Source organism: Cyprinodon tularosa, unplaced genomic scaffold (assembly GCF_016077235.1).
Source record: "Cyprinodon tularosa strain WSP-4 unplaced genomic scaffold, ASM1607723v1 ctg885, whole genome shotgun sequence".
Lineage (NCBI taxonomy): Eukaryota > Metazoa > Chordata > Actinopteri > Cyprinodontiformes > Cyprinodontidae > Cyprinodon > Cyprinodon tularosa.
Window position 1 is genome coordinate 16,034 of NW_024039657.1, and position 12,337 is coordinate 28,370.

At 40.0% G+C, this 12,337-nt stretch overlaps 1 protein-coding gene across 1 annotated transcript in view; it reads left to right on the forward strand.

Annotated features, from left to right (window-relative positions):
* Positions 1–12,337, forward strand: part of LOC119775635 (unconventional myosin-XIX) — a 28,459-nt gene that overhangs the window by 15,392 nt on the left and 730 nt on the right. The window contains exons 12-23 of the mRNA XM_038273683.1: positions 350–423; positions 512–633; positions 802–915; positions 1,341–1,517; positions 1,596–1,733; positions 2,913–3,020; positions 3,104–3,174; positions 3,265–3,332; positions 7,545–7,687; positions 11,442–11,571; positions 11,820–11,905; positions 11,994–12,317. Coding sequence (XP_038129611.1) covers positions 350–423; positions 512–633; positions 802–915; positions 1,341–1,517; positions 1,596–1,733; positions 2,913–3,020; positions 3,104–3,174; positions 3,265–3,332; positions 7,545–7,687; positions 11,442–11,571; positions 11,820–11,905; positions 11,994–12,317 — 1,555 coding nt within the window. The remainder of the gene's footprint in view (positions 1–349; positions 424–511; positions 634–801; positions 916–1,340; positions 1,518–1,595; positions 1,734–2,912; positions 3,021–3,103; positions 3,175–3,264; positions 3,333–7,544; positions 7,688–11,441; positions 11,572–11,819; positions 11,906–11,993; positions 12,318–12,337) is intronic.

Consider the following 12,337-nt stretch of genomic DNA (forward strand, 5'->3'; position numbering starts at 1 on the left):
GAAGAAAAGGATTAAAAAAGCTCTGCTCTGACTGCTGAAGCTGACAAACCCTGAGCTGGATTTATACCCAGATTAAATTACACAGAGGTCTAATGACAGGTACTTCTGAAGTCACCTGGTCAGTGATTATAGTCTAGCTTAATCTAAACATCTGTGCATGCCAACGGTTTTAGATTTACATGTAAACAAAAATCCTCCCAACTGCCTGCACATCAACTATTTTGCATTAAAGTAAAATCCCAGAAAAATACACAGAACTTTGTGATTGATCATCATGAGATTATTTAAATGGTATGGATTTAATCATTTTGTATTAATAAGCTAAATCAGATTTTTCTTTTCCCAACAGGTTATTTGAATGGTTAGTGACCTTCATCAACAGCTGCATATGTGCTGACAAATCCAAATGGTCCAACTTCATAGGTAAAGGCTTACCTTGCTCTAGCAGAGAGGAAATATAATCCAGTTTCTCTGCAGGACGTCTGACAGGGCTGTTGTTTGTCACCTGCAGGAGTCCTGGATGTTTACGGCTTTGAGTGTTTTCACATCAACAACTTGGAGCAGCTGTGCATTAACTACACCAATGAGAAACTCCAGCAGCACTTTGTGGCACATTACCTCCGTGCTCAGCAGGTACAGTCATTCCTTTTCTATCATTTATTCCATATCTCAGCAGGGATGCAGCGGTTTGTGTTTGCTGGGTTCTTTTTTTGTGTTTATATGATTTAATGACAAATGGAAACCCAGAATATATTTTAAAATGTTGGTATTTTAAACATTGTTTTTTGTTTCCGTTCTAAGGAGGAGTACGTGTTCGAGGGTTTGGAGTGGTCCTTTGTTAAATACCAAGACAACCAGAGCTGTCTCGATCTTTTAGAGGGCAGCCCTGTCAGTGTGTTTTCTCTTCTTAACGAGGTATGATTTTTATTAGCTTTGCTTTTAGTTTGTAATCAGTGATGGACCAATTGATTTGCATATTATACAGAACTGTCCAGTTATTTTCTATCTGTGATCAGCAGGCCAAATAATTATAACCAGATATTTTTTCCCTCCAATTCATTAATTGCGTCTAAACAGAGACCCATCACCAATTTAGACTATAAATCCCTTCAGCACTGAACCTACAGAGTCAAAGGCATGTAAAGGCTTAAGAATGTTTGCTTTCACTAAGTAAATTATCTTTTCTTCAATTGTCAAATTTAAAGCTGAAAAAGCACATCTTGAGTCATCTAAATATTTTGAAAGGACTTTATTGGCTTTATTTTTTACTAAACCTTGAGCCGACTGCATGTCCTCAAGTGCATAAGTCTCCTGGTGATTTTTATGCGTTTGCTCTGAAGGAGAGCCGTCTGAACCGGATGTCAGACTCGAAAACGCTCAAGGTTCGTCTGGAGAAGGAGCTGAGTGGAAACCGCAACATCAGCTGGGACAAGTTCAGTCAGGTGCCGCACTTCACTGTGACCCATTACGCCGGTAAAGTTAGCTACCAGATAGAAGGCATGGTGGAGAAAAACAAGGTAAGACGTCCTTTAAAAACAAACTGTGGGATCTGGCGCCCATCTGTTCCCGTTTAAAAGTTTTCTCTGTCCTGTCAGGACCCAGTCCCACCAGAACTGGTCGGCCTGCTTCAGCAGTCGGACAATGCCCTCCTCCATGAGATCTTCGTAGAGCAGGAGTCTGGAATCCCAAACACGAAGGGGCTCAGTAAAGTTACTGTGGTCTCCAAGTTTAAGGTAGCTTGAAACCTGAATATTTATCATCTGTATACTTATTCTGGTTCTAATTATTCCTCTGGAAAGGGTTCTGTAGGGTTCTGAATGTGTCTTAGCAAGGCTCTCCATTTGCTATATGGCTGCCATGAGGGTTCTGCAGAAGATAGTGATGGGATCTGAGAAAGCATTTGGGGAAATCATGAACTAATGGTCCTGGTTTTACTAGCAAACTCATGTAGAAACCTGAAGGTCTTCTTTGTTGTATGACACCAAGTCCCAGGAGTTGTGAGATGTCCGATTCAACTACAAGCGAATAATGTTTCCATCCTGACCCAGCAGTTTTGCAGCTCTTTACTCACAAAAGTTACTCCAAACAAAAGGATATCAGGCCGCAACCAGATAGCTAGCTCCAATAAATTGCTTTCCAGATTGGTTCATGGTGAATTCTAGATAATTAAAATCTAGAAGATTGGGTCTGTGCGTGGTTTTGTTATGAAAAATTTGTTTTTTTGAGAAAAAAAAAAGAATGTATTCTGATACAATTCATAAAGAATAAATAAATTTTAAAGCAACGTAGTGCAACTTTTAGGCACTAGTGGGCACTGGATCTGTAATGTTCATGTTTAGCGCCCCTGTAAGAAACTGGAGACACTGCACTGTCGCTAAATGTCATAAATATCAGACCACTTTGTCATGGAGTTACTGGTAATTTCAAAGCTCTGGGTCACATGAACCAATCAGTGACATCATAGCCATCCCTCTCAACCGACCCTCCAGAATTTTCCCATTGTGGGTCAATTTAGGGATTTTCTATTCTACTATAAGTTACATTGGAGAGATTTTGAGAAGAGCACGGAGCATCCTATGCACCAAATGCTGCATATTAACTGAGAAAATGATATAATATCTGGGATGAAGTTTATAATTGTGTAAAAAGTTACCCAATGTTGCTTTAAAATGTTCAGTGATTTATACAACTCCAGCCTATCTGTTTGATCGGATCACCCAGTTTAACCTTAGACCTGCTCAAATCTTTACTCTGGTCCATTTTTCTTGCTTCGACCCAATCGCCTCTGAAGAGTAAATTTTAACTGTATCCCATAGACTCTACTTTTATGATCATCGCCTAGCAGCGGTTATAATGTGATGCAGGCTTGCTGTGCGGTGAAATGCTGATAAATTGATGTGATTTAACTGCAGAACTCACTGGAGAACCTGATGAAGCTCCTCCTCACCACAGCTCCTCATTACACCCGCTGCATCAAACCCAACGCAGACTGCAGGCCGCTGAGCTTTAAGGAGAAGGAGGTAGATGATCTGCTCCCACATCTGCAGCATGCTGCCTTGTTTACCTGCGTCCACGCACACTGAAGTTTATTTGCTTCTGTCAGGTCATCCTACAGCTGGAGGCCTGTGGGATCGTGGAGACCATTCACATAAGTGCTGCAGGCTTCCCCATAAGGTTCAGCTGTCTTCCTCCAGCTTGGTTATAAAAGTATGTTTTTCTTTTTCTTAAGGTTGATTTAAATTGTTATTTTTTCCTGTTCCACAGAATTCCTTTCAAAAGCTTCTTCCTGCGTTATGGAATAATCACCAGATGTTCATCAGCAGGGCGTGTCGGTGAGTTTTTCATATCATTGAACCTGATCCTGATTAGCCTGGCTTATCTAAAGAAACTGATTTGATCTCCTCTGCTTAGATCTGCAGGTCTGTTTTTTTCTCCTCATCTCCATTAGTCCTCTTAGTAAAATCTGGTTCTTGCTTCCCTGCTCTTTGGACTTTTTCCAGTTTGGTGTTTAAGACAGAGTTTTTAACATCTTCTAAACGTTCCAGGTACATGCATGAGTCTGCCACAGCATCATGCCCTCCTTCTCCATCTTTGCTGTTTTGTTCTGAAGTTTTATATAATTTAAAACAGCTGCCTGGTAGCTTTTATCCTTCAACACAGGATGACCCACCTAATGACTATATAGGTTTTCATTACACTGCAAAAATTAACCGATAAATAAGGTAAAATTTGTTGACAATATAAGATGATCCGCCAATTAAATGATTATTTTTCCCCTTAAAAAGATAATTAGATATGATGCACCTAAAAATAAGATAATAAAGCTTTCTTTTTTATTTTAAAAGTAGGAAAAATAAAATCTTAAGTAATTTTTTTTCCTTAAATAAGATCATTTTTTTTCTAGATTTGAGCAGTCAGACAGTTTACACTGCAAAAAATTAAATCTAAGTTGTCGATTTTTTTAAGAATAAGTGCGTTTTGTCTTAATTTAAGCTTGTAAGCGAGACACTTTGCCAATGGAATAAGAAAGTTTACATTTAAAATAAGAAAAAACTTTTTAATTATCTTATTTCAATTGCATAATATCTAATGATCTTATTTTTAGTGTAAAAATATTTCTGCCGTTAGCAGATTATCTAATTTACTTACTAAAATTAACTTATTTACTTACATATTTCAAGATTTTTTTAAACTTCTTTTAAGATATTTTTTGAGGTGTGCCAATAGAAAAAAGTTGACATTTAAAAAAAAAAAACATGGTCTTATTTCAAGTGCATGATATAGAATTTCTTTATTTTAAGAAAAATGCTCATTCCATCCATAAATCATCTCCATTACTTGCTCAAATTAAGGGAAAATACATGTATTGTAAGAATTGTTTGCAAGTTTATGAAATAAAACCAATGAAAACTAGAACTAAAAACATTTTCATTGGTGCTACTAAACTAGAAAGTAATAAAAACGAATTTTCAAAAAATAAAGACTAAACTCACTAACAAATACTAAGAAACAATTAACTAAAATAGAATAAAAATCAAAAGTCCAAACTACATAAAAATAAAAACTAAGGAAAGTTTTTCATTATTATTAAACATAGGTCATTAAAGGAATAGTACACCCAAAACATGATTAGCCTTCATTTTCTACTCACCCACATGCTGAACAACACTCTGGAGTACTTTTTTGATATCTCAAATGCATCTGGAGATCTGTGAGGCTTCTTGCTGTCTCTGACATTCAAATAATGGAGGTCTATGGTGCCCGAGGCAGAAAGGTCCATAAAAGTCCACAAAAAACGTGTCAATATTCCTCCATACTAATCGTCCAATGTATTCCAAGTGTCCTGAGTGGGTAGCGTCCAGAATTTACTCGAAACGAAGTCATTTAGAATGTTTTTAGAGCATAAACAGTAGTGTATAGGATTTCCTAAAAGCGCGTTCACGAGTCTACGGAAACCGCGGCAGACCAAACCAGATGAAAGTGCGCATTCACCTCGGCAAAGAACTCATGCTCTTCCTCAACACTGAAGTCCTCAGACATTTTTCTTTCGTTGTTTCTTTCTTTGCACAGGTAAACAGCACATTTCTTCTTCTACGCTTGCATTATCGGCAGAGCAGACGCTGAATGCGCACTTTCATCTGGTTTGGTCTGCCGCGGTTTCCGTAGGCTCGTGAACTCGCAGGCGCGCGCTTTTAGGAAATCTTATACACTACTGTTTATGCTCTAAAAACATTCTAAATGACTTCGTTTCGAGTAAATTATGGACGCTACCAACTCAGGACACTTGGAATACATTGGACGAGCAGTATGGAGGAATATTGACACGTTTTTTGTGGACTCTGTCTCGGGCACCATAGACCTCCATTATTTGAATGTCAGCAGACAGCAAGAAGCCTCCCAGATCTCCAGATGCATTTGAGATATCAAAAAAGTACTCCAGAGTGTTGTTCAGCATGGGGGTGAGTAGAAAATGAAGGCTAATCATGTTTTGGGTGTACCATTCCTTTAAGGGCAATATTAATAGATAGATATCGACATGTCTATCGACAGACAAAGACATGGCTACAATGATTATATCGGTGCATCCGTCCCGGATCGGGTAGTGAGACAATTTTTATGCTTTTAACATTTTCTTCGTTAAACTGCTTCTCTGACGTGATCATCAGACGTGCTCAGAGCAGTCCGGCAAAACATGATTAACCATGTTTATCTGCATTTTTGTTGTTTTTTTTCTTTAGATTACGCACTATACAGCATAAGGTTAAAACGAAACGAAAACCTAAAACTTCAAAGGACTAGATTTATGTTTAAATCCAAAGACGAAAAAGTTAGCCACTGGAAGTAGCGTAGGATCCCATTTCCAGTGCAGATCGGGCACAGAAGAGTGATAAAAAATAAAGGGTTTTAAAGCATTTATTTTCTCAAGAGATACATTGTTAACCTTTAACACATTATATTTTAGTACGTTTACTATTTTTGGGGAGGGAAAACATCATTTAGGTATTTTTAACAAAATAAAATCGAGGACGACCCGGATGTGCATGTGCAAATGAGCGGATGGCGCATGCGCAGAACGGATCGTGCTTCTGGGACGGATCGGGCAGTGTCTGCGGCAGGGGCAAGGGCATATCTGCGCAGATGACCTGGTTTCTTAGTATAGATCAACCTTAAGGGTGCGGGGAATGCCATCTGTAGAGTTCCTACGCAAAGTGCTTAAGCATAAACAAAAAGGAAAATGCTGTAATTGAGAACATATTTTTTTGGAAATGTTTGAAACCAGATCTCGACAGAAATATCTGCATAAGATAGAAAGAGCCCTTTTTTTATATTGAGAAATTATTGAAGGTTAAACTGTGTTATTATGGTGCAGGCATCTTTCATGCATGGCATTTATGTAATGTTTTAACGTGCTCTGTTGCACATTTCTTTGAATCCAAGCTTGCTGTTTTTTATAACTACTGTATTGTTGTGATGAAGATGCATGCCTCCACCTGTCATTTTTTAAAGGGTATTTTTATATTATTTTCTTTAAAGTAAGTAGGGCTGAAACTAATAAACAGATTATTGAAAAACGTCCAACTTAGGTAGCACACAAACTATAAAACATGCCGCTTGTTGAAAGAATAACCTACTTACAGCAGTAATGCATTATATACTTAAATATACTCGTTTTTGTCATTTAAAACAAGCAAGTTTAAAAAATATCTTTTCAAATTAATAGATTAATGAAAGAAAATAGAATAATTGATTATTAAAATAATCAGTATCTGCAGCCTCCTGTCTGTAACAATATTGCTCTAATGGTTGTCCTGTTGGTTACGTCCAGAGATGCAGATTCTATACATGTCAGCTCCTTGGAAATGTTGCTGCAGATCAGACCATTTCTTCTGGGTTGGAAGTCTTATTTCAAATATTTTTGAAAGCAAAACACAAAATACAGTCGTAGTAAAACTAAGTCCTACAGGATTAAAAAACTAGTTAAAATAATTTAACCTTAAAATTTTAACAAAAAAAGGTTAAACCCTGATAAAAAAAATGTTGCTCCACTGCTGTAGTGTCAGTCATATATACGCTCATCATAAGTGTGATTGTCATCTAAATTTGTAACTCAGTCCATACATCTCCTGGGAAATTAACATGACCGCCTTTTTTTCAGCTGAGGGTAATTTTTTTGTTGAATCTTTCATACAACTGACAAGACAACACAACACAAAAGAAAAATAGTTTTTAAGTGGAGAAGGGGAGATCAAAAAGAAGCCTTTTCAAAGGACTGAAATCAGCAGTGCCAAAAAACCCCAAAAGCAAAACAAATGTGGAATATGTTTAAAAGGGCTGTGCCAGGAAACCCTCCCATTTAGTTCATCTCTAGTCTGCGAGTGTTGATACATATCCCTCAGAAATACCCCAACAGCTAGTTAGATTAAATGTCATCAGGTCTGCATCCCCTGAACTCAAAGTATTGTTCATACTGACACCGTTGTGCTGCCGTCGTACGAAGGACTGTTTGACTGAATCAACGGGACTTTCTCATTCTTTAATTTCAGATTCCGACGTCGACAGCACCAGCATTCTCCAGCAAGAGGTGGAGAAGCTCCTGGGTGTGGCCCTCCAGCACCATGCGTCCGGTGCCGACCGCAGGTCTCTGGTGCACTGTGGAAGGACTAAAGTTTTTCTCACTCAGCCCATGGTCAGTAATAACAGATGCACACAGATCTAGACTCTTTTGATCAGCTTCTTTACTATACATATAAAAGTTTCAAAAAAGTAAAGTGAGAAAATGTAATCATGGCAAACAGTTTCACCTCTTTTTCATGTTTGCAGTAGATTCTACGTATAGGATTTTTCCTTATACCCTGGGGGGCAAACCTTGGCATGTCAGCCTGCAGCCAGAGGCAGCTGGTTTGATTTGCTTAACTGAAAAAGCTAGAGGCCTTTTTGTTGGCATGTGTTCAATTCTGCCGCTGTTTATTGCTAAAGTGTTGATGACGCGACATTGATTTTATGGAATTCTGCATTAAAATCACGCAGCAGGATGTACCAGGTGGTTCTGAGTTTTTATAAATAAAACAGGCATATTTTAACACCAAAATCCTACATTTAGTAACTGTAGCTAGCTCAACATTCTATAATGGAGATGGATTGAAACATAATTGTTCCAGAACATTTGGTTGAACCAGTGAGCCAGTTCAAGCTCGGGAGAGGGTAGTGATGCTGAGGAATATGGAGGCATCAGAACCATCCATAGCTGACCTCTAGCCTACAGAGTCATACTCTTGCAGCAGCCCCGGTAGAAAACACACAACAGGGAAAGACGGCTCGCTACACCTCTGGTACAGATAGTGGAACCAGTTATTACTTTATAAAATATAAATGATCATCTAACACTTTGAAAGAACAGAATTTTCAAATAAATCCTCCACCATTGTTATCTAAAGGTAAAGCTAGCTAGCCTGGGTGCCATTCCGATCTTAGTCCCGCCCACAACGTTTGAGGTTGGGAAGTTCGGTCTGGCATTGCTCAACAGTAGCGCGAGTATCCTCGCACAATATCTGGCGGGCCAATCAAATTGCCAGGGTGGGCTTTATAAGATGATGGACAGATGATCAACAGTAACGTAATCAACCATGTGACCAAAGCGCGCTTGGGTGACAACAACAATGGCTGCCGCTGGAGAGTTGAGGTGAGTAGATTCTGCTATTAGGTCTGTTCTAGAAGATATCGACAGCAAATTAATTTTAAAAGAGGAACAGAGAAACGCGATCAAGGCTCATCTTCTTATTCTAGGCGTGCAACTGCACGCTTTGATTTTTGTGGACAACAACTATGCGTCGCTTAACATACGTCACGCACACCGTTGCTCTTATTGGTTGTAGGTCTGTCCAATTGAGTGCAGAGGCATTTTTTTCCTGGTTCGTTCGAAACACGCCCCATAATCACAGCTCTATGGAGCAGTATCAGACTCATATTCTGACTAGAATTGAGTTGGACTACGTCAGGCTAAAAGCTAGCAACTCTACTCATCCTTCACTGCAAGGGTTGTCAGATCTGCAAAAGAGTGCGTTCAGCTAAGTATCAAAGGGGGACCACGGCGGGACTCGGAAGAGTCGACAGCAACAGGTTTTGGATGTGACGCGAAAACGTTTATTGATTTTTTTTTTAAGCAAAGCTCGCATAGCAGCTTTTTAAGATATATCCAGCTCATTCTGGGCAAAACAAAACATTGTTTAATTATGGCTTCAATCTTCATAGTTGTTACAGAAAAGCAGTGTTGCATCATGGTTAAATTTGACCCAAGTGTAAACACGTGCCTCCCGCTTTGCGATTGGTCTAGTCGGCCTGGGGAGTCTGAGCTTCCCCAGATTGACAAGCTATTTAAGCAATACATGTGGCGTAACTCAATTTGGCTGCCCAGGCAATGTCATAGTAACTTTGTTGTTTTACTTGTTATACTTTGGGCCGGATTTATCAAGATCCAATTTTGCGTGCAGTAATTTGCGCTCGCAAACTGGAATTTTGCGCGAGGGGCTGAACCATGGTTTGCGGGTGATTTAACAAGAGCGATTGGGTAACTGGTGGCAGGTGCAAAACTGTTGGAGACGCCCTATTTAAATGATGGTTTTGCGTGTTTTAAGGAAATTCGACCCCATGGAAATGGAGGTATTGGTGGATGAAGCCAACAAACATTTAAGTGAGCTACAGCAAAGAAGTGTGCCTGTCACACAGAGGAACGCTATATGTGAACAAATCTGTAATAAAGTAAACGCTGTTGGTGAAACCTTGCGAACAGTGGATGAAGTAAAAAGAAGATACCACGATATTAGAAGGCGAACCAAAGAAAAACTGGCATATAACAAAACATCTGCGAACAAAAGAGGAGGGGGCACAGTAGATGAGATGCCTCTGACCAGCATTGAGGAACAAGTACAGCTGACGCTCTGTGAGGAGCAAATCACTGGAATTGCAGCTCCAAAATGGCAATGCTGGATAAACGATATGTTTTGATCGTTTCCTCGTTAATTCCCAAAATATTCACACGGAGTGAAAAACTGCGTTCTCTGCGTCTCCTTGCTTCATTTCAATGTCTCCTTCTTGCGACAATAACCGCTGCCATGTGTGCGCAATTACGCATACAGACCATTTGCACCTTCTTTTGAAATGTGTTAAATATAGAGTCAGATACCTTTAGCAAAATTGCTTTCAGGTTTAATAAATCACTTTGCGAGTGCTAAATTAATATATTTACATGTTCTCCTCCTACAAGGCGCACTTTTGCGTGTAAACGCCCCATATTGCATATTCATTGCAGAAAAAGTACTAAATGGATAAGAGGCTCTATTTAGCACGTTTTAAAGACCAAATCCTTTTAGCAAGCTGTTGTTAGTTCAGTTTGTACATTTTTTAGCGTGCGCAGTGAAATAGCTCACGTTTTTATACACGCAAACCTTTGATAGATCCGGCCCTTTGAGTATTATCAAACAATAAATTACCGTATACAAATCTCACCCGTAGAGAGCTGGAGATAGGCAGCAGCACCCCTTGCGTCTCCGCTTCAGATAAGTGTGACGTAAAACGGATGGATGGATAAATTATACACATTCCTGTGAGATGTTAACGTATAACTCATCCTAGTGTGAAAACCTTACCCCTCCCTCTAGACACATTTTTGAGACCCTGCGGGGCAGGGCTGTGTGGGGATGGGCACTGGGGGCTGGTGGATTGTGGTTACAGCAGGGAAGCTAGCTAAGCTTTATTAAAGTAGGGACAGAAAGAAGAGGGACTCTGGTAGTTACACCACTTAGACCAGGTCGGTAAGCAGTAAACGCAGCCCCCCACACAAGACACAGAAAGTTGGGTGGAATGGGCTTTATCAGTTGGAGCTGCTGGCTTCAAGACTAAGAGTAAGTTATGGCTGAAACCAGTTCTGCAGAAGAGGTGCAGAATGATGATGATGATGATGATGAAAAGCTGTATCACAATAGGAAAAATGAGGCATAATACTATATCAAAGTACAATACTGAGACTCTTGTAAGAAGAAAAGGGCTGAATGTTACAATCAAAAAGATGCCCAGTAATGTCAACATTAAACACCTGGTTTATACAGTTTAACGGCAAAAGATAAAAAAAAGATTTTAGGGTGAGTTACACTTTAAGACATGTCATAGTGGATTTTTTAGGGGACTGAAAACAAATTCCACATTTCTACACATTTGTAAAAAAGGACAACAATCCTTTTTTTTTTAAAACTAATATGCTCTAACATTTGTGCCGTTTTGTTGGTGTATAAGAAAAATTCCCACTTATAAAATATATTTTCTGTAGTGATATATTTAAAAGCTTTGGTTAAGAAGAATGTGAGGTCAGTTGAGCTTAAAGTTTTTGCCAGTTTATTGTTTTTTACATTGAAATGCGTTTGGTCTCAGTGGATGTTTTAAACCCACAGCTGGATCTGCTGGAGGATCAGCGAATGAACATCCTCTCTCGATGCGCCTTCACCATTCAGAGTTGCTGGCTGCGATATCGGCGACGCAGACGCCTCGCCCGCCGACACTCTGCCACTTTAATCCAAGCAGGTAAACCGTTTCTTCTCCAGACTGGTGAAGCAGACTGGAATTAGCCAGAGCCGCGTTGGCCTCGATCCATTCCTGTGTCTGCAGGCTGTGACCTGATAAATCAGGAACAGCTGTTGATGTCTGCACATGGTGTTTAAGACAGGTCTTAAAATCAGGGCACGTGCTGCTGGCTAATGTTCTGTTGGGGATGAATATATGTAGACTAATAAGTGACTTAGTTTGTTAACAGATCATGTTATTGTGTGCAGCTGTGAGGTCCTGGCTGGTCAGGAAACGGATCAAGAGATGGAACAGATCGGCCTCTGTGATCCAAAACACCTGGAAGAAATGGAGGGTGAGAGCGTAGCGCCACCATTCATTGTTTTTCTATCATTTCCTATAGAACTTAAACATAACATGGATATGTTTTCATGCCCTGGCAGACGTTGTTGAAATCCTTAGCTGAAGCAGAACTCGATGATCCAACGGATCTCGTAGAGGAGGACACCCCAGAGTTGAACCCTACTGTCAGGGAGCGGGGCTCCGTGCAGCTCCCCAGCGTACCGGAGCCCGTCCCTGTGTGCGGGTGGCCCTTGGGCCTGGCTCTGGCCTCGGCGCCGTCCATCACCGTTTCCTTGACAGCCACAGGCTTTCAGAAAATGGTATCTGTGATGACCTCCCTCAACCTACCATCCAGGAGAGGCGAGTACAAAGTAAAGACCAACCAGTACAAGCAGGGGCTCGCCTCCATAAGAGCTCAACCCAAGGTGAGGACACCAACCCCCTG